General features: G+C 50.2%; 2 protein-coding genes across 13 annotated transcripts in view; one reads left to right on the top strand and one right to left on the bottom strand.

Moving 5' to 3' along the window:
• FAM118B (family with sequence similarity 118 member B) overlaps window positions 1-27,209 on the bottom strand; it is a 48,809-nt gene that overhangs the window by 6,384 nt on the left and 15,216 nt on the right. For all 12 annotated transcript variants that reach the window (XM_069741617.1, XM_069741618.1, XM_069741612.1 and 9 more), the window contains 5 exons: window positions 24,900-24,979; window positions 21,906-22,158; window positions 20,593-20,820; window positions 18,399-18,527; window positions 17,890-18,175 (listed from right to left, as the gene is read on the bottom strand). In XM_069741617.1, the coding sequence (XP_069597718.1) occupies window positions 17,890-18,175; window positions 18,399-18,527; window positions 20,593-20,820; window positions 21,906-22,158; window positions 24,900-24,979 (976 nt within the window). The remainder of the gene's footprint in view (window positions 1-17,889; window positions 18,176-18,398; window positions 18,528-20,592; window positions 20,821-21,905; window positions 22,159-24,899; window positions 24,980-27,209) is intronic.
• Window positions 18,597-20,410, top strand: LOC138651554 (nuclear pore complex-interacting protein family member B3-like). The gene is made up of 3 exons (XM_069741847.1): window positions 18,597-18,603; window positions 19,003-19,265; window positions 20,270-20,410. The coding sequence occupies exons 1-3, from the start codon at window positions 18,597-18,599 to the stop codon at window positions 20,408-20,410; spliced, it is 411 nt and encodes a 136-aa protein (XP_069597948.1).

Raw genomic sequence — 27,209 nt, 5'->3', positions numbered from 1 at the left:
CAGTACAGTGGCTGTGGATAACTACTGTACATAGGGCAGCACGGGAGCTCAGTGGTTAGCACTGTAATGTACATAAGGCAGCATGGTGGCTCAGTGGTTAGCACTGTAATGTACATAGGGCAGCATGGTGGCTCAGTGGTTAGCACTGTACATAGGGCAGCACGGTGGTTCAGTGGTTAGCACTGTACATAGGGCAGCACGGTGGCTCAGTGGTTAGCACTGTACATAGGGCAGCACGGTGGCTCACTGGTTAGCACTGTACATAGGGCAGCACGGTGGCTCAGTGGTTAGCACTGTACATAGGGCAGCACGGTGGCTCAGTGGTTAGTACTGTACATAGGGCAGCACAGTGGCTCACTGGATAACACTACTGTACATAGGGCAGCACGGTGGCTCACTGGTTAGCACTGTACATAGGGCAGCACGGTGGCTCAGTGGTTAGCACTACTATACATAGGGCAGTACAGTGGCTCAGTGGATAACTACTGTACATAGGGCAGCACAGTGGCACACTGGATAATACTACTCTACATAGGGCAGCACAGTGGTTCAGTGGTTAGCACTGTACTGTGTATAGGGCAGCATGCTGGCTCAGTGGTTAGTACCGTACTGTGTATATGGTAACAGTGGCTCAGTGGTTAGCACTGTACTATATATAGGGCAGCACAGTGGCTGACTGGTTATATATAGAGCAGCACGGTGGCTCAGTGGTTAGCACTGTACTGTATATAAGGCAGCACGGTGGCTCAATGGTTAGCACTGTTTGCTGTGCTGGGGTCTTGTGTTCAAATCCTGCCAAGGACAACATCTGAAAGGACTTTGTTGGCCTCGTACATGCGTAGGCGTCCTCCGGTTTTCTCCCACACGCCAAAAGCCGATAAACTTGGATTGTGAGCCCCAATAGGACCGTGATGATGTCTTCTATACAGCGCCATCACATTTTCTACAGTGCCTTAAGGTACCTTCACACTAAGCGACGCTGCAGCGATACTGACAACGATGTCGATCGCTGCAGCGTCGCTGTTTGGTCGCTGGAGAGCTGTCACACAGACCGCTCTCCAGCGACCAACGATCCTGAAGTCCCCGGTAACCAGGGTAAACATCGGGTTACTAAGCGCAGGGCCACGCTTAGTAACCCGATGTTTACCCTGGTTACCAGCGTAAACGTTAAAAAAACAAACACTACATACTTACCTTCAGCTGTCTGTCCCCGGCGCTGTGCTTCTCTGCACTGTCAGCGCCGGTCAGCCGTAAAGCAGAGCGGTGACGTCACCACTCTGCTTTCCGGCTGGCTGGCGCTGACCCAGGATGCAGGAGGAGTGCAGAGAAGCAGAGCGCCGGGGACAGACAGCTGAAGGTAAGTATGTAGTGTTTGTTTTTTTTAACGTTTACACTGGTAACCAGGGTAAACATCAGGTTACTAAGCGCGGCCCTGCGCTTAGTTACCCGATGTTTACCCTGGTTACCAGTGAAGACATCGCTGGATCGGCGTCACACACGCCAATCCAGCGATGTCAGCGGGAGATCCAGCGACAAAATAAAGTTCCGGACTTTATTCAGCGACCAACGATCTCCCAGCAGGGGCCTGATCGTTGGTCGCTGTCACACAACGATTTCCTTAACGATATCGTTGCTACGTCACAAAAAGCAACGATATCATTAAAGATATCGTTATGTGTGACGGTACCTTTACATACAGACACCATATTTAAGCTCTGGTTTCCTCCATATCCAGGATCCTTCCGCCTCAGGTCTCTGCGCTTCTGCCCAAGAATCGTCCTCCGCTCAGGATCGTGTCCTGCTCCTTACAGAAGTGGATGTGGAGCTTTGTAGGATCCAATACGTTACAGAGTAACTTCCATGTATCTGACCACAACAGAGCGCCATCGTCCTCCTCCTCCTCGGAGTGCGCTGTGGGCGTCTTCCTTTTATCAGAGTTGGACCCAGACTCCTCAAACATAAGACATGTGGGGGCAGCCTAATTCTGACCATCCGGATCATGCCGCAGATCGAGCACCTGATGCAGACAAATTAGGGTACAGAGTGGGGACATCGGGGTCACACGACCAGTCCTGGTCTCGATCTCGCTCGCTTTAGCTCAGCCTTGCGTTTACTCCTTGGTCGGTTTTGTCCTGATTCCCGCTCATTATCCTAAAGGAAGGTTATTTCTTCCTGATCCTTGTCCTACAAATCACTAAAACACGCTCGGCTCTGCTACTCCTGTCGGAGCCCATCCGCTCGGTCACGACTCCATGTCCTGGTGTCACTGGATGTGCGGGACGTGCACCGCCTCTGGATTATGTTCCAAGCTGCGGTCTGACTATTGCTCAACGCAACCCAAGTAATCCACGCTGGATGTCCTGTGCACCAGGGGAGTGGCGGAGCGCCACCCAGACTCCATCCGCACAATGGCCCCCACCAAGACCTCGCTCCACCAGGGGGCGCTCAACACTCCGACCACCGCACTCTGAGGACGGCACCTGCAGCACCATTACCATCTAGGACGGAACAGTGATTGGTCACAGCCACCGTCAGCAGCGACGGCCCTGAGGCTACAGCGTGTCATTGTATGGAGAATACATAGAAAGGAAATTCAGTTTTATAGATATTGGACGGGACAACGTTTATGGTGATGGCGAGCGATGAGACAAGTCGCCATCACACCCGACGTTATCCCCAGATACACAGAGGAGCCTCACACTCAACTCCAAGTGAAAAGAGCAACAAAATATCAATTTATAAAGTGAAAATGAAGAAGGAATAATGCTCTGCTCAGATAAGGGCCGTGCATTGTCTTTTTCAGACGTGAATTTTTAGGGTACGTGCCCACGTTGAGGATTTGCTGTGGGTCTGATGCGGCAGATTTATGCAGCATCCAGATGTTCCAGCACAGTGGTTGGGATTCCTAGAAATCTCATGTCCATTATGCAACTCTGTGCGCCTGCGGATCACCCGCGGAGATGGACATGCGGCGCGTCTTTCAAGACCGCAGCATGTCAATTTCTCTTCTGGAGACGCGAGTCTGTGCTACAGAAATTGCATCAATACAATGTACGGAACACGGTGAAGTGATCACAGAGGAGTCACCTGCATTCAATAGACGGCAGCGAACATCCAAAGTTCTGCTAGTTCCGGATTGTGTGCACCCGCCCTTACAGGATAAACCGAGATTTATTCCAGACATGGTTTTTCTGTTAATCTCTGATCTAATATTTTGTTTTATGGCCTTTGTTTCTGAACGGCTTTACATCTGTACAGCGAGGAGTCACCTAACATCGGACCCTGCAGACAGATATTCAGCCCATATTTACAGGACAATGTCCCACAGGTCTTTTTCATTTTTGATGTCGCTCTACAAATTCTCCATCGGGCCGAGGTCCGGGCATCGGGCCGAGGTCCGGGCATTGGGCCCGAGGTCCGGGCATCGGGCGGCCTCTTCATAACATCAGTCTTGTTGGTCTGGACCCAGAATGTCGCCCGCTTGTTGCTGTGTTTGGGGTCGTTGTCCATTTCGAGGGCATTTCTTCTTCAGCTTAAGACAACTTGGCCTCTTCCAGTATTGTGATATATTCAAACTGATCCACGGTGCCTGGTCTGTGATAAATGGACCCAACTCCAGAGTATGAGGAACATCCCCAGAACGCTCTGCTCAAACCTCCTTGGTTTCCAGCCTTCAGTGTCCTGTGGCTGACTCCAGGGTCTATGGGTGGTCTCGCCATGTCTGCGGCCCTTACACCCAGTGAGGACAATCGCACTCTCATCTCCATAGAACATTCCGCCTCTTCTCTCTTGTCCGTCTGCTCTTTGGTTCACTGTAACCTTCTCGCAGCGTCTTTCTCAGCAATGACACGAGGATTTCTTGCAGATACTTCGTCTTCTGATGGCTGCAGGACTGACGGGTAACTGAAAATCTTCTCTGATCTCCCTGGAGCCGATCACTGGACGCTTCTCTGCCATTCTTGTGATTCTATGATCTATGCCATTTTAAAGCATTAGAAATCTTTTTTAGCTGAGCAGCCAATTAGTTTCTGCATTTCTTTACATGTTTTGCTTTCTGTAATCAACTTCTTGATCATAGTTCTTTCTCCTTCGGTACAATGTCTGGAACAACCCATTTTACTCACTGAGCCAGGGCTAAATCCAGCAGGTACAAGATCTGCGGCCTCCTTTACATAGGGGACATAATAGACACCTGATTCTTCACATAATGACTGACATCACTTATGAATTCCGTACTGCTATAAATTAGTACACCCCCCTTTCATTAAATGAGCCACTAACACCCTATTCGCAGCGTGCGTGTCATGGCTTCCGATTCTGTTGGTTGCCTACTCGCCTACACCTAGTCAGGAATTTATTCCCATGTTGTGTGAACTTTTCTGCCAAAAACAGCAATTAAACACATGACTGATGTCAGACTGCAGGTATTTTGCACATACAGTTGTGCTCAAAAGTTTACACACCCCGGCAGAAATTTTGATTTTTGGTCATTTTTCAGAGAATATAAAAGATAACACCAAAACATTTCTCTCCACTCATGGTTAGTGGTTGGGTGAAGTCATTTATTGTCAAACTACTGTGTTTTCTCTTTTTAAATCATAACAACCCAAAACATCCAAGTGACCCTGATCAAAAGTTCACTTCCCCCATTTCATAATGCCGTGTATTGCCCCCTCTAACATCAGTGAGAGCTTGAAGGCTTTTGTGGTAGTTGTGGATGAGGATCTTTATTTTCTCAGTTCCTGTAAATTCCTGGGCTGTCTACTGTAGCATGAACTGAGTGCTTGAGATCTCCTCAGAGAGGATCAATGATATTGAGGTCAGGAGACAGAGATGGCCACTCCAGAACCTTCACTTTGTTCTGCTGTAGCCAATGACAGGTCGACTTGGCCTTGTGTTTTGGATCATTGCCATATTGGAATGTCCAAGTACGTCTCATGCGCAGCTTCCGGGCTGATGAGTGTAAATTTGCCTCCAGTATGTGCTGACATCATGCAGCATTCATCTTTCCTTCAACTCTGACCAAGTTTCCTGTGCCTTTGTAGCTCACACATCCCCAAAACATCAGCAATCCACCTCCATGCTTTACAGTAGGAATGGTGTTCTTTAATCATAGGCCTTGATGACCTCTCTCCAAATGTAACCCTTATGGTTGAGGCCAAAAAGTTTAATTTTAGTCTCATCACTCCAAATTACCTTGTTCCAGGAGTTTTGAGGCTTTTCTCTGTGCTGTTTTGCATATTGTAGGTGAGATACTATGTGGCATTTGTGCAGTAATGGCTTTCTTCTGGCGACTCGACCATGCAGCCCATTTTTCTTCTAGTGCCTCCTTATTGTGCTTCTTGAAACTGCCACACCGCTAGTTTTCAGAGAGTCCGGTATTTCAGCTGATGTTATTTGTGGGTTTTTCTTCGCATTTTCCTGGCGGTTGTGGACAACATTTATGTTGGTCTACCTGACTGTGCTTTTGTTTTTACAGAGCCCCTGATTTTCTATTTGCTAATCACAGTGTGAACTGGCATTATCAATTCCCTGGATATCTTTTTGTATCCCTTTCCTGTTTTATACAGTTCAACTACCTTTTCTCATAGATCAGTTGACAAATCTTTTGCTTTCCCCATGACTCACAATCCAGAAACGTCCAGTGGCTGGATGAAAGATGCAAGAGTCTGTCTGGATCCCAGAAACTCACTCGGCTTTTATACGCACACACTGATTACAAGCAAACAGGTCACAGATGAGGATGTTACCTTTAGTAGCCAGTCACACCCATTGGTGTCAACATCGGTGCATGTGATCAGGCCAAAATCACCAGGGTATGTGAACTTTTGATCAGAGTCATTTGGATGTTTTAGATTATCATTATGATTTAAAAAGAGAAAACACAGTAGTCTGACAATAAATGGCTTCACCCAACCACTAACCATCAGGGGAGAAAAAATTTTGGCGTTATCATTCATAGTCAAAGGCCAAAAAAGCAAAAATTCTGCCGGGGTGTGTAAACTTTTGAGCACAAGTGTCTGTGTGTGTACGTGTGTATAGCTCTGGCAAAAATTAAGAGACCACTGCAAAATGGCCGGTTTGTCTGATTTCGCTCTTTATATTTTTGAGTAAAATGTAAGTTGTTCTTTAATTCTCAAAACTACTGACAACGTCTCTCCGAATTTCCAAGCAATAAATTTTGTTTTTATTTTCTGAAAATGAGAAATGGTCAAAATAACAAAAAAAAATGCACAGCTTGCAGACCTCAAATAATGCAAAAAACAAACAAAAAAACAAGTTCATAATTATTTAGAAACAACAATACTACTGTGTTACTTCAGGAAGAGTTTAGAAATCAATATTGTGTGGAATAACCATGATTGTTAATCCCAGGATCCTCCTGGATTTGGCCATGAGAGGGGTTTGATGTGGTGGTCCTTCATCTACACCTTGATTGACCTAGCTGTGTGGCATGGCGCATTGTCCTGCTGGAAAAACCAGTCCTCAGAGTTGGGGAACATTGTCTGAGCAGAAGGAATCAGCTGTTATTCCAGGATAACCTTGTATTCGGCCTGATTCATACGTCCTTCACAAAGATTAACCTGCCCAATTCCAGCCTTGATGAAGCATCTGCAGATCATCACCGATCCTCCACCAGATCTCACAGTGGGTGCAGGGCCCTGTGGCTTGTCCGCCTCTCCAGGTCTCCATCTAACCATTAGGCTATATTCACACTTAGCGGTTTTTACCGCGGAACCGCCGCGATTTTGATGCTGCGGGTCCGCAGCAGTTTCCATAGCGTTTACAGTAACATGTAAACCCTATGGAAACCGCAAACCGCTGTGCACATGCTGCGGGAAAAACCGCGCGGGAACGCAGCGGTTTACAACCCGCAGCATGTCACTTCTTTGTGCAGAATCGCTGCGATTCTGCACCCATAGGAATACATTGAACCGCTTACTTCCCGCATGGGGCTGTGCCCACGTTGCGGGAAGTAAGCGGATAATGTGCGGGTGGTACCCGGGGAGGAGGAGAGGAGACTCTCCTCCAGGCCCTGGGAACCATATTTGGGGTTAAAAATAAAAAATCTGGTTATACTCACCCTCTGATGTCCGGAGCTCCTGGGCGCTGCACGCGGCTGTCCGGTCAGAGTTGCTGTGCGACCAGGACCTGCGGTGACGTCGCGGTCACATGACCATGACGTCACGAAGGGTCCTTCTCCCACAGCATCTTAGGAACCGGACCGCCGGGTGCAGCGCCCAGGAGATCCGGACATCAGAGGTTGAGTATAACCAATTTTTATTATTTTTAACATTACTATTGATGCTGCATATTGCTGCATATGCAGCATCAATAGTATAGGCGGAAACCCGCAGCGGAAAACGCGGAACAAACCGCGATAAATCTGCAGGGAGAACCGCAGTTGTTTTGCCCTGCAGATTTATCAAATCCGCTGCGGGAGAACCCACAGGGACCCGACGCAAGGTGTGAACATAGCCTAAGACGACCAGGTGATGATCTGCGGATGCTTCATCAAAGCCGAATACAAGGTTGTCATGGAATAACAGCTGATTCCTTCCGCTCAGGCAATGTTCCCCAACTCTGAGGACTGGTTTTTCCAGCAGGTCAATGCGCCATGCCACACAGCTAGGTCAATCAAGGTGTGGATGAAGGAACAGCACATCAAATCTCTGTCATGGCCGCCCAATCTCCAGACCTGAACCCACTGAAAACCTCTGGAATGAAATCAAGATGGAAGATGGATATTCACAAGCCACCAGACAAAGAAGAACGGCTGACATTATTGTACCAGGAGCGGCATAAGGTCACCCAGGAGCAGAGAGACTGGAGGAAAGCTGCCAAGACGCAGGAAAGCTGGGATTAACAATCATGGTTATTCCACACAATATTGATTTCTGAACTCTTCCTGAGCTAAAACATTAATATTGTTATTTCTAAATGATTATCAACTTGTTTTTTTGCATTATTTGAGATCTGCAAGAAATGCAGTTTTTTGTTACTTTGACCATTTCTCATTTTCAGAAAATAAATACAAAATGTATTGCTTGGAACTTCGGAGACGTTGTCAGTAGTTTATAGAACAAAAGAGAAATTTACATTTTACTCAAAAATATACCTAGAAAGAGAAAAATCAGACAAACTGAACATTTTGCAGTGGTCTCTTCATTTTTGCCAGAGCTGTGTATATCCCAATAACAGAGGGAGGTCTGTGCGGCCCCTCAGTGGTGAGGTATTATAGAGCAGACATATTATTCACCCCAATAACAGAACTGGAGTGTGCCAGAGCTGTATATAAATAACTAGATTGTGGCCCTATTCTAACGCAACGGGTATTCTAGAATATTTATGTCCCCGTAGTATATGGACAATGATGATTCCAGAATTCGCGGCAGACTGTGCCCGTCGCTGATTGGTCGAGGCAACCTTTATGACATCATCGTCGCCATGGCAACCATTATGACATCTACGTCGATACTGTGCCCGTCGCTGATTGGTATTATACCCCAGAGCTGCACTCACTATTCTGCTGGTGCAGTCACTGTGTAGATACATTACTGATCCTGAGTTACATCCTGTATTATACTCCAGAGCTGCACTCACTATTCTGCTGGTGCAGTCACTGTGTAGATACATTACTGATCCTGAGTTACATCCTGTATTATACTCCAGAGCTGCACTCACTATTCTGCTGGTGCAGTCACTGTGTACATACATTACTGATCCTGAGATACATCCTGTATTATACTCCAGAGCTGCACTCACTATTCTGCTGGTGCAGTCACTGTGTACATACATTACATTACTGATCCTGAGTTACATCCTGTATTATACTCCAGAGCTGCACTCACTATTCTGCTGGTGCAGTCACTGTGTACATACATTACATTACTGATCCTGAGTTACATCCTGTATTATACCCCAGAGCTGCACTCGCTATTCTGCTGGTGCAGTCACTGTGTACATACATTACTGATCCTGAGTTACATCCTGTATTATACCCCACAGCTGCACTCACTATTCTGCTGGTGCAGTCACTGTGTACATACATTACATTACTGATCCTGAGTTACATCCTGTATTATACTCCAGAGCTGCACTCACTATTCTGCTGGTGCAGTCGCTGTGTACATACATTACATTACTGATCCTGAGTTACCTCCTGTATTATACCCCAGAGCTGCACTCACTATTCTGCTGGTGCAGTCACTGTGTACATACATTACATTACTGATCCTGAGTTACATCCTGTATTATACCCCAGAGCTGCACTCGCTATTCTGCTGGTGCAGTCACTGTGTACATACATTACATTACTGATCCTGAGTTACATCCTGTATTATACTCCAGAGCTGCACTCACTGTTCTGCTGGTGCACTCACTGTGTACATACATTACATTACTGATCCTGAGTTACCTCCTGTATTATACCCCAGAGCTGCACTCACTATTCTGCTGGTGCAGTCACTGTGTACATACATTACTGATCCTGAGTTACCTCCTGTATTATACCCCAGAGCTGCACTCACTATTCTGCTGGTGCAGTCGCTGTGTACATACATTACATTACTGATCCTGAGTTACCTCCTGTATTATACCCCAGAGCTGCACTCACTATTCTGCTGGTGCAGTCACTGTGTACATACATTACATTACTGATCCTGAGTTACATCCTGTATTATACCCCAGAGCTGCACTCGCTATTCTGCTGGTGCAGTCACTGTGTACATACATTACATTACTGATCCTGAGTTACATCCTGTATTATACCCCACAGCTGCACTCACTATTCTGCTGGTGCAGTCACTGTGTACATACATTACATTACTGATCCTGAGTTACATCCTGTATTATACTCCAGAGCTGCACGCACTATTCTGCTGGTGCAGTCACTGTGTACATACATTACTGATCCTGAGTTACATCCTGTATTATACTCCAGCGCTGCACTCACTATTCTGCTGGTGCAGTCACTGTGTACATACATTACTGATCCTGAGTTACATCCTGTATTATACCCCACAGCTGCACTCACTATTCTGCTGGTGCAGTCACTGTGTACATACATTACATTACTGATCCTGAGTTACATCCTGTATTATACTCCAGAGCTGCACTCACTATTCTGCTGGTGCAGTCGCTGTGTACACACATTACATTACTGATCCTGAGTTACCTCCTGTATTATACCCCAGAGCTGCACTCACTATTCTGCTGGTGCAGTCACTGTGTACATACATTACATTACTGATCCTGAGTTACATCCTGTATTATACCCCAGAGCTGCACTCGCTATTCTGCTGGTGCAGTCACTGTGTACATACATTACATTACTGATCCTGAGTTACATCCTGTATTATACCCCACAGCTGCACTCACTATTCTGCTGGTGCAGTCACTGTGTACATACATTACTGATCCTGAGTTACATCCTGTATTATACTCCAGAGCTGCACGCACTATTCTGCTGGTGCAGTCACTGTGTACATACATTACATTTCTGATCCTGAGTTACATCCTGTATTATACTCCAGAGCTGCACTCACTATTCTTTTTTTTTTTAAATTCGTTTATTAGCAACAAAATAAGTGATGTTACATACATTTTGTATCCAAGATTATTAAACATAGTGTATGATACACATAAATCATGCATTGGTAAGCAGACAATAAAACATAACTGTCACCTATATCCAGCATTGTCTTGTGATTATTAGATTTATTAAATCGATTGTAACATGTGAATTATGTAAATAGAAAAACTCGTAAAACCAGAACTCCTAAAATAAAACTGTACTCTTAACTACTAACTCGCCGCAATGCCTCGCGCCTACCTCTCCACGTGAAATCCCCACACCACGATGAGTCTACAGGGTAAGATGGGAAGAATTCCACCCACCCCAGATCTTTTCAAATTTTCCCGGACATCCTCTATTTTGATACAACGTGCGTTCATATGGAATGATCGAATTAACCAAATCAATCCAAGCTCTTGTAGATGGGTTCGAGCTCCCCATCCACCGCAAAGCCAGTACCTTTCGTGCCATAAAGAGCGTTTCGCGTAGGAAAATATCAATGCAATGATCCCAGGACTCCTCCTCCCACACCCCAAATATGCAAACTAGTGGGTCAAGGGGAACTGGAATTGACAGCAATGTTGCAAGTAGTGATATCACCTCTCTCCAATATTGAAGAACAACAGGGCATCTCCATATCATGTGGATGAAGTCTGCATCTAGAGCCCGGCATCTCATACACTCAGATGTTTGAAACCTACCCATCTTAAAGAGCCTTACCGGGGTTAAGTATGATTGGTGTAGTATGTATAGCTGGGTCATCCTATTGTTAACTGATGGGGATACTTTAATTGGAGATTCAAGAATGTCATCCCATTCCTCCTCTTGTACATTGGAAAGAAGTCCCCCCCACTTCCCTTTAATGGAATTGACAGTCGACATGGCTCCCGAAGATAGCAGATAGGTATATAAGGAGGAGATAAGGCCCTGGGGGCCCTGCGATTTAAGAATTCCTATCAAGGGTAAAGAGGATATAGCCCGACCTACACCTGCCTGTCTCATGTATGATTGTATGGCTGACCGTAACTGTAGATATCGGAAGAATTGGGATCTCGGTACGTCATACTTAGTTTGCAATTGCTCAAAGGACACAAACACCCCACCATCATACAAATCACCCACTGAGGAGACACCATGCCCAATCCAAAAGTCCGCTGATGGGTGATTCAATAAAGTTGAGAAATAACCGTTCCTCCACAGTGGCATCTCCGCTATAATATCTGTGAATCCTACAGTTTTTTTAATTTGTCTCCAAACTGACCGCGCCAAGCGAAGCAAGGGCAACATGCGAGGGATATTAATTTTCTCCAACTCTAAAAAGTTCAATGGACAGTCAGTTTGAGCTGCATGAAGTAAATGACTTTCAGAGTTAGGGAGGCAATTATTGGGCATCCATTTATTGAGTGCTTTAACCTGACCGGCCAAATAATATAAATAGAAGTCTGGCAACGCAGCCCCACCCCCCTGCCTTGGTCTCTGCAGCGTAGACAGTCTAAGTCTGGGCCTGGATTTCCCCCATATGAAAGATGTGATTTGAGAGTTCAGACCCATGAAGAAGAATTTAGGGACTAGCACAGCACTATGTTGAAGACAGTAACAGAGCTTAGGGAGCAGTATCATTTTGATTAAGTTGATACGGCCAGCTACAGACAATGGAAGTTTGCTCCAAGTTGCAAATTTAGATTTAACTAATTCTAATAACGGAAATATATTAAGTTGTAGATCAGATCTATTACAGTGAGATATATGTATACCCAGGTATTTAAAGCTAGGTACAATAGGAAGGGAGGAAAGGGTCCCAAGACCGGGCATCGGAATATGGGAGAGAGACATCAACGCCGATTTGTCCCAATTTATGTATAAGCCTGAGTGTCTACTGAATCTGTCCACAGTAGCGATTACCCGTGGTAGTGTTACTTCCGCCTCATCCATAAATATCACCATGTCGTCAGCATATAGGCCAATGGTGTCCACACGACCAGCTATATTTATGCCTTTAATGTCTGTAGATGATCTTACACGTATCGCCAGGGCCTCTATTGCGAGGGCAAAGAGGGCCGGGGAGAGGGGACACCCCTGGCGGGTCCCTCTATATAATGAAAAAGATTTGGAGATGGAACCGTTAACAATTATACGGGCCTTGGGTTTCATATACAATAGACCTACCCATTTCAAAAATTTATCCCCAAAACCATATTTTTGTAAACATGCTAATAGGAAGGGCCATTCAAGAGAGTCAAAGGCTTTGGCCGCATCCAAGGATGCCAGAGCCCAGGAGTTATCTAGTTCCAATGAGCTGTATTGAACTACTGACTGGACCCTTCTAATGTTAATCGAAGTATTTTTGCCCGGCATAAAACCCGTCTGGTCTGGATGTACAAGGTCCAATATAATCGAATTAAGTCTAGTAGCTAGGATTTTAGTGAAGATTTTATAGTCTACATTTACTAGCGAGATAGGCCTATAAGATCCACACTCCAGCGGGTCCTTCCCTTCTTTTTTAAGTACAATAATATTTGCTTCATAGAACGTGTCGGGCATAGAACCCCCCTCCCACGCCCCCTGGAACACTCTCAACAAAAGTGGTGCTAGTATATCATGATATTTCCTATATAATTCAATGGGAAACCCGTCTGGGCCAGGAGCCTTCCCAGAGGCCATATCCATCAGAGCATTTTCAACCTCCTCCAAGGTAAACTCTGCGTCCATAAAGGCTCGCTGAGCTGGGGTCAGTAGAGGAAATGTCACATCTGATAAATAGTCCAGGTTTTCCTGAATATCAAAGTCACACTTAGATGTATATAGCGACTTATAATAATCGTGAAAGCAGCGAAGTATCTCCTCAGTCGAGGACACCAACGATCCGTCTGGTGTTCGAATCTGTAGTATAGTATTGGAGACACTATGTTGGCGTACCAGAAAAGCCAAAAATTTGCTAGCCTGGTTTCCCAATTCAAAAAAGGATTGACGGGTAAAAAATAATTTACGCTTAGATTTGGCATCTGTATGCTGAACATATAACCTCTGGGAAGTCAACCACTCAAGTCTATTACCGTTAGTTGGATCAGAAATATATGCAGTCTCCGAATCTTTTAGTCGTTGTTCCATCTCGTCATCCTCCCTCGAAGTTACCCTTTTTATGTAAGATATCGTAGAAGAAAGACACCCCCTTAGATATGCCTTAAGGGTATCCCAGAATAGATTAGTGTCTTGGGGTTCCGGGTGGGATAAAATAAAGCCCTTCAACTGGTCCACAGTTCTATCATTGGAATCTATTAACTTGAGCCAAAATGGATTCAATTTCCACACTATGCCATTATTTGAGTGCCCAAATTTAAGTTTAAGGATAACCGGGCTGTGGTCAGAAATTCCTCTATTGCCATGTTCAATACTATCCACCACTGTCGCCAATCCCACGGATCCGAATATATAATCCAGGCGAGAGAGGGAACGTCTGGTAGATGAGTGGCAGGTATAGCCCCTTACCCCCGGATGACGCGTTCTCCACAAATCCAACCAACCACTACCCTCCATAAACAAAGCCAAAGGGGATGGAGTCTGAGAGGAGGGTTCCCCTGCTATGTCATCGCCCAGTCTCAACCTATCCAAGCGGGTGTCCATTACCAGATTGAAATCTCCCATGCATATGACATTTGCGTCCGGATAGCTTAAGGCAAAGCTCATTGCCATCCGGAGTATTGAAAGATTAGCTGGAGGGGGGTTATAAACACATAATATGACATATTCACGAGAGTTAATTAATGCGTATACAAAGACAAATCGACCTTCAGAGTCCCTCTTAGCCTCCCTCACCTCCCATCTAACGTCTCTGTGGATTAACAGCGAAACCCCTCTTGAATAACTAGTGTGGAACGCGTGTATGGACCACTGCACCCACGGTTTCTGTACACACCGGGCCGTGTCCCTAGTCAAATGTGTCTCAACCAACGCTACAATGTGTGGGTGATGACGCTTGATCTGTGAAAATACCTTTATCTTTTTCCGGGGAGCTTTAATACCCCGCACATTCCAGGTCATGCATATTATTTCAGACCCCATACTTACTCATAAAAAAAAAAAATATAATAAACAATGTTGTCCAGGAAGGGCCTAGGGATAACACATAGAGGTCGAGATATCCACTGGCGGCGATTTCTACCTTCATAACAAATAGAACAAACATAGAAAGAAAAACAAACCGAAAACCAAACAGAGTAGGAGCTTCGTCTCATGCTCCTATTATCAAGTGAAAATGGGGATACCCTGGCTAAATTAAGCGTTCGGTATTGTTGGTAGGTTAGGCACCCATATGGAAAGCTCCACTATAGAATTATCCACTCAAGTACTTTAGAATGTCTTTACATTGGACACCTTGTGGACCCGTAACCACTCAGTCACCTCCTCTGGATCAGTGAAAAATATAGAGGAACCCTCATGGGCGATCCGCAGACGAGCAGGATAAATCATGGAGTATACAACATTCCGGTCTCTGAGTTGTTTCTTAATTTCTTGGAACCGTGCCCGCTGTTTCTGAAGCTCCATGGAGAAATCCGGAAATATCGAGATTGTGGCATTGTGGAACTTAATAGGGCTCTTCTGTCGTGCCAGACGCAGGATAGCATCCCTATCTTTGCAATTGAGAATACGCGCCAAAAAAGGTCTCGGCGGAGCTCCAGGAGGGAGGGGCCTCGCAGGGACCCTATGGGCTCTCTCCACAGAGAAAGTTGAGGAGAATTCTCCTTCCAGAGAAGTCTTAAGCCAGTCCTCTAGGAACTCCTCAGGTCGCTGGCCCTCCGCGCGCTCTGGTAGACCAATAATACGAATATTATTCCGACGTAGTCTATTCTCCAGGTCATCCGCTTTTTGTTTCCAGGCGTTTATGGAGCCAGCCACCTTTGTCAATTTAGTCTCCATGGGCGGAATGGTATCTTCTATTTGTGACACTCTCGTTTCCACCTCTGCGATGCGACCTCCCATAGTCTGCATATCTAGTCTTAGACGGCCCACCTCAGTGTGTACATCCTCTATCTTTTCAGTAAGAGAGGATCTAGTTAAGGAGATAGCCTGCATTAATTGCTCAGAGGCCTGTTTAAGGGTTAACTCCTCTTGTTCCCCTTCCTCAGTACTATCAGAAGGACGACCTTTACGCTGAGTCTGTGAGGGGTTGTTTCTGAGGGTCCGTCCACCATCCGGGGGATCCTCTCTGGCAAATTTTTTAAGCCTATCAGCCGTTCCTGATCCTTTAGAGTGCTGCATAGTTGACAGGAATGAGAGGCAGCAGAGTAACTAGAGTTATGATCTGAAATATGTCGTTTTAATGTCAGATAAACAGTAGAGCCGGCAGAAACTGCCCACGTGTTGCTATGAGGCAGCCCTGGACATGCAAAGTCCTTCCAGCAGTAAGCACCTCTGCCCCCAGATAACAGCAGAGTTCTGTGCCCCAAGGGGGGGGGGGAGCCTGCAGCAGCGGCAAAGGCAGCAGAGGGGGAGGGGAGCCAGACCCTCCAAATTATTAGCACCAGTAGGGAAGATGTCTTTAAATGGGGGGCAAGCGGGGCCCAATTTTCCAGAGCACTCACCGCTTGTCCCTTAATGTATCACAGGATGAGCGTCCACCTCCCAAGCGGCGCTGCAGATCTAGTGCTCGGCGCCGCGTCTCCTCTCACCAGATCGTGCGCCTCTGTATTAACTGCCGCCCACGCCGGTACCGCCGATCGAGACTCCTCAGCTCCCGGTGTATTAGAGTCCAGCCGCCGGGATCAAAGGGTGCTGGCGCCGCTGCGCTCCTCAGAGCGCGCGCTTGTAAAATGGCCGCCGCTCCACACAGGGCTCACCACTACCGCAGGCTCCGCCGGCTCCCTGCTCTCCTCCGGATCTCACACAGCCTCCCGCAGTGGTCACACGCTCCCCAGGGTCCAAGGGGGACTACAGCTCACAGGTAGCCCGCTCTTTAAAGGGGTCTGAGTGGCAGGATAATGTCAGGATTTGGGAGCTCTCTCAGGGTACGTCTTCTCTCTTTGGCTACATAGCCACGCCCCCTGCACTCACTATTCTGCTGGTGCAGTCACTGTGTACATACATTACATTACTGATCCTGAGTTACCTCCTCTATTATACTCCAGAGCTGCACTCACTATTCTGCTGGTGCAGTTACTGTGTACATACATTACATTACTGATCCTGAGTTACCTCCTGTATTATACCCCAGAGCTGCACTCACTATTCTGCTGGTGCAGTCACTGTGTACATACATTACATTACTGATCCTGAGTTACCTCCTCTATTATACTCCAGAGCTGCACTCACTATTCTGCTGGTGCAGTTACTGTGTACATACATTACATTACTGATCCTGAGTTACCTCCTGTATTATACCCCAGAGCTGCACTCACTATTCTGCTGGTGCAGTCACTGTGTACATACATTACATTACTGATCCTGAGTTACCTCCTGTATTATACCCCAGAGCTGCACTCACTATTCTGCTGGTGCAGTCGCTGTGTACATACATTACATTACTGATCCTGAGTTACCTCCTGTATTATACCCCAGAGCTGCACTCACTATTCTGCTGGTGCAGTCGCTGTGTACATACATTACATTACTGATCCTGAGTTACATCCTGTATTATACCCCAGAGCTGCACTCGCTATTCTGCTGGTGCAGTCACTGTGTACATACATTACATTACTGATCCTGAGTTACATCCTGTATTATACCCCACAGCTGCACTCACTATTCTGCTGGTGCAGTCACTGTGTACATACATTACATTACTGATCCTGAGTTACATCCTGTATTATACTCCAGAGCTGCACGCACTATTCTGCTGGTGCAGTCACTGTGTACATACATTACATTTCTGATCCTGAGTTACATCCTGTATTATACTCCAGAGCTGCACTCACTATTCTGCTGGTGCAGTCACTGTGTACATACATTACATTACTGATCCTGAGTTACATCCTGTATTATACTCCAGAGCTGCACTCACTGTTCTGCTCATGCAGTCACTGTGTACATACATTACATTACTGATCCTGAGTTACATCCTGTATTATACCCCAGAGCTGCACTCACTATTCTGCTGGTGCAGTCATGTGTACATACATTACATTACTGATCCTGAGTTACATCCTGTATTATACCCCAGAGCTGCACTCACTGTTCTGCTGGGTGTTATTGAACACTGTTAATCGATTGTGTTGCAGAGTAAGACAGACGTTGCAGTATTTGCCGATCCCTGAGTTTTGGCCATTAATCACCTGTACCCAGCACCGCATGGCGACACTAAGCTTCAGCGCTGTCCGTACCTGTGCGGCCCTTTGTGGAGATTTCGTTTGCAAGCCTCTCGAAGTATTCGGGGAGGTCGGAGTACTCTGTGCCGTAGGAGATGACCTTTATCCCCTTGTCCAGCATGTTCTCCCGCAGCTTCTTGAACTCGTCCACGTCCTCCCTGCGGACCAGCATAAAGTGCTCCAGGTCCGACTTGTGCTTCACCGCCTCCAGGAACAGGGCCTGGAACGTGGTGTCGTCCACGGTGCGGCCGCAGCCCAGGAACAGGAAGGACTTGGTCTCATACAGTTTCTGGATTTCTCTCTGCGACAGAAGAAAAGAAACAGAAAAAGTAACAAGGGGAAATACCAGCAGATATAATCTCCAGGATACAGGGCATGTAGTGGGAAAGCAGCACAGAGTATGTCAGGAGAAATGTATGCTGATATGGTGGGAAGTAGCTACAGAGAACATGGAAGTCGTGGGGTTCTTGCAGCACAGAGTGTTTCAGCACAGGACAGGCTTGGGAGGTGCAGTGAGAGCTCACCATGACCTCGGTGTTCCGGAGGACGTTCTGGTACCCGGCCGGGTGCAGGACGATGCCGCTGGGGTTGGTGTAGACGCCGTGTATGTGCAGGACGCTCAGCTGCTTCTTCTCCTGAGCCCATTCTAGCACCTGTCACAAGACAAACCGAGGCATTACAGTCCGGGAGCGGGTTATAACGAACCAGTGACCACCAATATAATGAACCGTATCGCCACACCCAGACCGGCCCAATATATAATCCCCAGACACATCCCCACAGCAGCCGGCCCAATATATAATCCCAGACACATCCCCACAGCGGCCGGCCCTAAGTATAATCCCCAGACACATCCCCACACCTGGCCGGCCCCATATATAATCCCCAGACACATCCCCACAACAGCCGGCCCAATATATAATCCCAGACACATCCCCACAGCAGCCGGCCCAATATATAATCCCAGACACATCCCCACAGCAGGCCGGCCCAATATGTAATCCCCAGACATCCCCACAGCGGGCCGGCCTGATGTATAATCCCCAGACACATCCACACAGCAGGCCGGCCCCATATATAATCCCCAGACACATCCCCACAGCGGCCGGCCCAATGTATAATCCCCAGACACACCCCCACAGCGGCCGGCCCAATATATAATCCCCAGACACATCCCCACAGCGGCCGGCCCAATATATAATCCCCAGACACATCCCCACAGCAGGCCGGCCCAATATATAATTCCCAGACACATCCCCACAGCGGCCGGCCCGACGTATAATCCCCAAACACATCCCCACACCAGGCCGGCCCCATATATAATCCCCAGACACATCCCCACAGCGGCCGGCCCAATATATAATCCCCAGATACATCCCCACAGCGGGACGGCCCCATATATAATCCCCAGACACATCCCCACAGCGGCCGGCCCAATATATAATCCCCAGACACATCCCCACAGCGGGCCAGCCTGAAGTATAATCCCCAGACACATCCCCACAGCGGGCCGGCCTGACGTATAATCCCCAGACACATCCCCACAGCGGGCCGGCCCGACGTATAATCCCCAGACACATCCCCACAGCGGCCGGCCCCATATATAATCCCCAGACACATCCCCACACCAGCCGGCCCGATGTATAATCCCCAGACACATCCCCACAGCGGGCCAGCCCGACGTATAATCCCCAGACACATCCCCACACCAGGCCGGCCCCATATATAATCCCCAGACACATCCCCACAGCGGCCGGCCCAATATATAATCCCAAGATACATCCCCACAGCGGGACGGCCCCATATATAATCCCCAGACACATCCCCACAGCGGCCGGCCCAATATATAATCCCCAGACACATCCCCACAGCGGCCGGCCCAATATATAATCCCAGACACATCCCCACAGCGGCCGGCCCAATATATAATCCCCAGACACATCCCCACAGCGGGCCAGCCTGAAGTATAATCCCCAGACACATCCCCACAGCGGCCGGCCCAATATATAATCCCCAGACACATCCCCACAGCGGCCGGCCCAATATATAATCCCCAGACACATCCCCACAGCGGGCCAGCCTGAAGTATAATCCCCAGACACATCCCCACAGCGGGCCGGCCTGACGTATAATCCCCAGACACATCCCCACAGCGGGCCGGCCCGACGTATAATCCCCAGACACATCCCCACAGCGGCCGGCCCAATATATAATCCCAGGCACATCCCCACAGCGGCCGGCCCAATATATAATCCCCAGACACATCCCCACAGCGGGCCAGCCTGAAGTATAATCCCCAGACACATCCCCACAGCGGCCGGCCCAATATATAATCCCCAGACACATCCCCACAGCGGGCCAGCCTGAAGTATAATCCCCAGACACATCCCCACAGCGGGCCGGCCTGACGTATAATCCCCAGACACATCCCCACAGCGGGCCGGCCCGACGTATAATCCCCAGACACATCCCCACAGCGGCCGGCCCCATATATAATCCCCAGACACATCCCCACACCAGCCGGCCCGATGTATAATCCCCAGACACATCCCCACAGCGGGCCAGCCCGACGTATAATCCCCAGACACATCCCCACACCAGGCCGGCCCCATATATAATCCCCGGGTGCCCAGATATATAATCCCCAGATACATCCCCACACCTGGCCAATCTGATATACAATCACCAGTCTATAATCATACGGCTGCTGGGATTTACCTTCTTCTCGTCGGTGAGGTCTAGGGATTCCAGGTGTTTTTCTTGATGAGCGGCGTAGATCTCGAGCAGATTGTCAAAGTTAGTTGTCAGGACCAGTGCGCCGTGCTCCATCAGCTGCAGCACGGACTGAAGAAGCTGCTTCCCAGAATCCTCCATCTTTGACTCCAGGTCATCAAAGACTTCATAGAGACAGTCCTTGAAGAAGGTGGAGCGGACATTGCTGGTGCGCTGCGAGAAAGGAGCGAGAACAACAAGAAACAGGTCACAAACAGACCACAAGATGGGAGATCACCAGAACACACGATCGCCCAGTGTGCGGCACTGACGGGTGACTCCTGAGATCACATGATCGCTCCCAGTGTGCGGCACTGACGGGTGACCCCTGAGATCACATGATCGCCTCCAGCGTGCGGCACTGACGGGTGACTCCTGAGATCACATGATCGCCCCCAGTGTGCGGCACTGACGGGTGACTCCTGAGATCACATGATCGCCCCCAGTGTGCGGCACTGACGGGTGACCCCTGAGATCACATGATCGCCTCCAGCGTGCGGCACTGACGGGCGACTCCTGAGATCACATGATCGCCTCCAGCGTGTGGCACTGACGGGTGACTCCTGAGATCACATGATCGCCCCCAGTGTGCGGCACTGACGGGTGACTCCTGAGATCACATGATCGCCCCCAGTGTGCGGCACTGACGGGTGACCCCTGAGATCACATGATCGCCTCCAGCGTGCGGCACTGACGGGCGACTCCTGAGATCACATGATCGCCTCCAGCGTGTGGCACTGACGGGCGACTCCTGAGATCACATGATCACCTCCAGTGTGCGGCACTAACCGATGACCCCTGAGATCACATGATCGCCTCCAGCGTGTGGCACTGACGGGTGACTCCTGAGATCACATGATCGCTCCCAGTGTGCGGCACTGATGGGCGACTCCTGAGATCACATGATCGCCTCCAGCGTGCGGCATTGACGGGCGACTCATGAGATCACATGATCGCTCCCAGTGTGCGGCACTGACGGGTGACCCCTGAGATCACATGATCGCCTCCAGCGTGCGGCATTGACGGGCGACTCATGAGATCACATGATCGCCTCCAGTGTGTGGCACTAACCGGTGACCCCTGAGATCACATGATCGCCTCCAGCGTGCGGCACTGACGGGCGACTCCTGAGATCACATGATCGCCTCCAGCGTGCGGCATTGACGGGCGACTCATGAGATCACATGATCGCCCCCAGTGTGCGGCACTGACGGGTGACCCCTGAGATCACATGATCGCCTCCAGTGTGCAGCACTAACCGGTGACAGCTTCTGGATGAGGTCGTGGGCCACGTGGATCAGGTTCTTGTCCTCATGGAGACATTTCTGGAATTTTTTGCTCTCTTCTTCTTCTAGGAGGTCAAAGTCATTGGCAGCGTCGAGCAGGGCCTGAATTAACCCCTTCCAGGATTTCAGAGCTGGGACTTGTGGTGCTACAGCCGAACTGATACCGGTTCCAATCACCAGCACCAGTTCCTGGGGCCTCTTGGTCTTTAGACTTGGTAAAAGTTTCCTGGAAAACAGAAGGTTTGGTCTGATAGGACTAATACCGCTGCCTGGCATTGTGAGCCCCCGCCACCCCCTTCACATGACGATGGTATGACCCTGCACGGAATCCAGCAAGAAGTGACATCACATGTGATTTATGACATCAGCTGATGACATCACCAGACAAGAGGAGGGACAGGCCACTGTGCGGAAACAGAGGGGCGTACAGCTCTGGAAAACCAGCACCACCCTGACCACAGTCCATGTGTGGTACTGCAGCCTGCTCTGTTCACTGCTATTGAGCTCAGCTGCAATGCCGGACATAAGCCGCAGGCAGGAGGGGCGCTGCTTCCCGCAGGCAGGAGGGACGCTGCTTCCGGCAGGCAGGAGGGGCGCTGCTTCCGGCAGGCAGGAGGGACGCTGCTTCCGGCAGGCAGGAGAGGCGCTGCTTCCCGCAGGCAGGAGGGGCGCTGCTTCCCGCAGGCAGGAGGGGCGCTGCTTCCCGCAGGCAGGAGGGGCGCTGCTTCCGGCAGGCAGGAGGGGCGCTGCTTCCCGCAGGCAGGAGGGGCGCTGCTTCCGGCAGGCAGGAGGGGCGCTGCTTCCCGCAGGCAGGAGGGACGCTGCTTCCGGCAGGCAGGAGGGGCGCTGCTTCCGGCAGGCAGGAGGGGCGCTGCTTCCCGCAGGCAGGAGGGGCGCTGCTTCCCGCAGGCAGGAGGGGCGCTGCTTCCCGCAGGCAGGAGGGGCGCTGCTTCCCGCAGGCAGGAGAGGCGCTGCCTCCCGCAGGCAGGAGGGGCGCTGCTTCCCGCAGGCAGGAGAGGCGCTGCTTCCCGCAGGCAGGAGGGGCGCTGCTTCCCGCAGGCAGGAGAGGCGCTGCTTCCCGCAGGCAGGAGGGGCCCTGCTTCCCGCAGGCAGGAGAGGCGCTGCTTCCCGCAGGCAGGAGGGGCGCTGCTTCCGGCAGGCAGGAGGGGCGCTGCTTCCCGCAGGCAGGAGGGACGTTGCTTCCCGCAGGCAGGAGGGACGCTGCTTCCCGCAGGCAGGAGGGGCGCTGCTTCCCGCAGGCAGGAGAGGCGCTGCTTCCCGCAGGCAGGAGGGGCGCTGCTTCCCGCAGGCAGGAGAGGCGCTGCTTCCCGCAGGCAGGAGGGGCGCTGCTTCCCGCAGGCAGGAGAGGCGCTGCTTCCCGCAGGCAGGAGGGGCGCTGCTTCCCGCAGGCAGGAGGGGCGCTGCTTCCCGCAGGCAGGAGGGGCGCTGCTTCCCGCAGGCAGGAGGGGCGCTGCTTCCCGCAGGCAGGAGGGGCGCTGCTTCCCGCAGGCAGGAGAGGCGCTGCTTCCCGCAGGCAGGAGGGGCGCTGCTTCCCGCAGGCAGGAGGGGCGCTGCTTCCCGCAGGCAGGAGGGGCGCTGCTTCCCGCAGGCAGGAGAGGCGCTGCTTCCCGCAGGCAGGAGGGGCGCTGCTTCCCGCAGGCAGGAGAGGCGCTGCTTCCCGCAGGCAGGAGGGGCGCTGCTTCCCGCAGGCAGGAGGGGTTTGTTTAGGATTCAAGGGTCGATACAGGCGGGGGTCCGATTCCTCTAATTAAGCCGGGTTTTTCTAGGGTCAGGGGTTGGTATCGGCAGGGGTCTGCCTTGTAGGATTTGGCAGGGACTGTGGGGTAGGAGCGGGGGCAGGGATTATCGTCCGGAGCGATAGATTATGTCACTGCTCGCTGGAGTCGCATTCAGTGTCGAGTTGTGGGGCTGGAGGGGTTAATATTCACTGAGTAAAGGTTATTATAGGGGGTCTCCGAATTCAGGGGTGCAGCAAAAGTTATTATCTGGGCCTCTGATCTGAGTAACGAGTCTGTGTGTGAACTCCTGAGATTTGGGGGCGATAAGGCTGCGCCATACTGGGTTGATGTGATATACCATCACCAGAGTACCTCAAAAATACTGCTCTATAGTGCTGACGTGATAAATAACCATACTGTTCCCTAGTAATACTGCCATATACTGCTAACGTGATATACCACAGTACTGAGCCCCAAAAATACTGCTCTATAGTGCTGACGTGATAAATAACCATACTGTTCCCTAGTAATACTGCCATATACTGCTAACGTGATATACCACAGTACTGAGCCCCAAAAATACTGCTCTATAGTGCTGACGTGATAAATAACCATACTGTTCCCTAGTAATACTGCCATATACTGCTAACGTGATATACCACAGTACTGAGCCCCAAAAATACTGCTCTATAGTGCTGACACGATTCATCACCGTACTAAGCCCAAATAATACTGCCATATAGTTCTGATGTGATACATCACCTTACTGAGCCCCAATAATACTGCCATATAATGCTGATGTGATAAATAACCATACTGATCCCCAATAATACTGCCATATAGTTCTGATGTGATAAATGACCATACTGATCCCCAATAATACTGCCATATAGTTCTGATGTGATATACCATCACAATGCGTGCTAATAATGCTGCCTTATAGTGCACAGAACAGTGCAGCCCTACAGTGCCTATTAACCCTGAGCTGCCCTCAGTGCAGGTGAGAGCTGGGCATGCCGTTACCTGCACCCTGTTACTTTGTGCCCCTATCCCCTTCTCCCACCTCGGTTTGCGCTGCGATGCACGAAGACCCCACAGGAGAATACACTACGATACATATCGGGGGACTTTCCACAACCTTGATGAAGTCTTCATTCTGCCTCCACTGGTGCAGGAGGTCGCAGCCATAGTGTGCGCCCTGCGGTCTGGATGACGAGCGGCCTCTTACCTGGGCTTCTTGGCTGCAGGAACGCCGTCCGGTACGGGCATCAGCCGCTCCGACTTCAGGTGCAGCGCAGAAGCCATCAACTGTGTGAGAGAAGACGCAGCGTCACCTCCGAGGGTCTGCGCAGAACGCCGGCATTACCGCCTCGGGGTCCACACTCACCACCTCCATATACACCATCCCACACATCTCGTACGTCCGCCCCACGCACCCATCACACGCTGTATACACCGCCCCACACACCCATTACACACGCCCTATACACCGCCCCACGCACCCCGTACATCCACCCTATACACCGCCCCACGCACCCCGTACATCCATCACACGCTGTATACACCGCCCCACGCACCCACACACGCCCTATACACCGCCCCACGCACCCATCACACACACCCTATACACCGCCCCACGCACCCCGTACATCCATCTCACACACTATACACCGCCCCACGCACCCCGTACACACATCACACACGCCCTATACACCGCCCCACGCACCCCGTACACCCAACACACACACTATACACCGCCCCACGCACCCCGTACACACATCACACACGCCCTATACACCGCCCCATGCACCCCGTACACCCAACACACACACTATACACCGCCCCACGCACCCCGTACATCCATCTCACACACTATACACCGCCCCACGCACCCCGTACACCCAACACACACACTATACACCGCCCCACGCACCCCGTACACACATCACACACGCCCTATACACCGCCCCACGCACCCCGTACACCCAACACACACACTATACACCGCCCCACGCACCCCGTACACACATCACACACGCCCTATACACCGCCCCACGCACCCCGTACATCCATCACACGCTGTATACACCGCCCCACACCCCGTACACCCATCACACACGCCCTATGCACCATGCCACACACCCCGTACATCCATCACACACACTATACACCACCCCACGCACCCTGTACACCCATCCCACGCACCCCATACAACCATCACACACGCCCTATGCACCTCCCCACGCACCCCACACACACACTATACACCGCCCCACGCACCCCGTACATCCATCACACACACTATACACCGCCCCACGCACCCCATACATCCATCACACACACTATACACCGCCCCACGCACCCCGTACATCCATCACACACACTATACACCACCCCACGCACCCCGTACATCCATCACACACACTATACACCGCCCCACGCACCCCGTACATCCATCACACACACTATACACCACCCCACGCACCCTGTACACCCATCCCACGCACCCCATACAACCATCACACACGCCCTATGCACCTCCCCACGCACCCCACACACCCATCACACACACTATACACCGCCCCACGCACCCCGTACATCCATCACACACACTATACACCGCCCCACGCATCCTCTGCTTCCTCTTGACTGGAACCTAATTACCCCCTAGCCCCCAGCTCCCCCTGTGCTGCTCCGCCAGTCCTCCATTAGGGTCCGTGGCTCCGCACTCACCGCGCTCAAGACGGCGGCCGGGATGTGAGTTTGGCGATGTTCACATGCAGAGTTTTTGCTGCATTTTTATGCAATTTTTAAGCTGCGTTTTACAGGACCGGTAAAAGTTATGGGATTTCAGAAATGTCCTGCTCAGTCCGACTCATTTTTACAACCTGCAGCCTGTCGCTTCTGTCATTGCATTTGCAGCATTTTTTCACCAATAGAAAGCAATGAGCGCAAAAACGCAGCAAAAACACAGCAAAAAAGGCAGATGTCGGTTTTTGTTTAATTTTTGGTGCAAAAATCTAAAGGTACGTGTCCACAATCCAGAGCAGCAGTGGTTTGGACGCCTCTGTTCTGGGATACAAGCACAGTGGATTTATAGGAATCTCCTAACCACTGCGCTTCTATGTAACGCTGCGTACCCTCCCCGCGCTGCGGGATTACGAGCCGCAGCATGTCAATTATCTGCAGCCGACACGTTCGTCTCCACAACAGAATCTTCCACAATGGACTGAACCGCATGCATCCAACACAGTGATCACATGCGGATTTACCTGTGTGATTAGAGCGCAGCGAACATGCTATTCCTGACCGGTGCCATACCCTAAGGGATGTGCCCACGATGAAGAACTGCTGCGGGTCTGACACCGCGTGTTTATGAAGCAGCGTACAGAATGTTACAGCACCGCGGGGGGAGTTCTAGAGTCCCACGTCCACTATGTGTGCACAGACGCCGGCAGATCGCCCGCGGACACAGACAGATGGTGGGTCTATTTCTCCCATAGAATGTATTGGACGCGGTGAATCCGCGGGTTCAGTG

The sequence above is a fragment of the Ranitomeya imitator genome, chromosome 10, assembly GCF_032444005.1.
Source record: "Ranitomeya imitator isolate aRanImi1 chromosome 10, aRanImi1.pri, whole genome shotgun sequence".
In the NCBI taxonomy this organism is placed as follows: Eukaryota; Metazoa; Chordata; class Amphibia; order Anura; family Dendrobatidae; genus Ranitomeya; species Ranitomeya imitator.
This window is presented reverse-complemented; position numbering and strand designations above follow the sequence as displayed.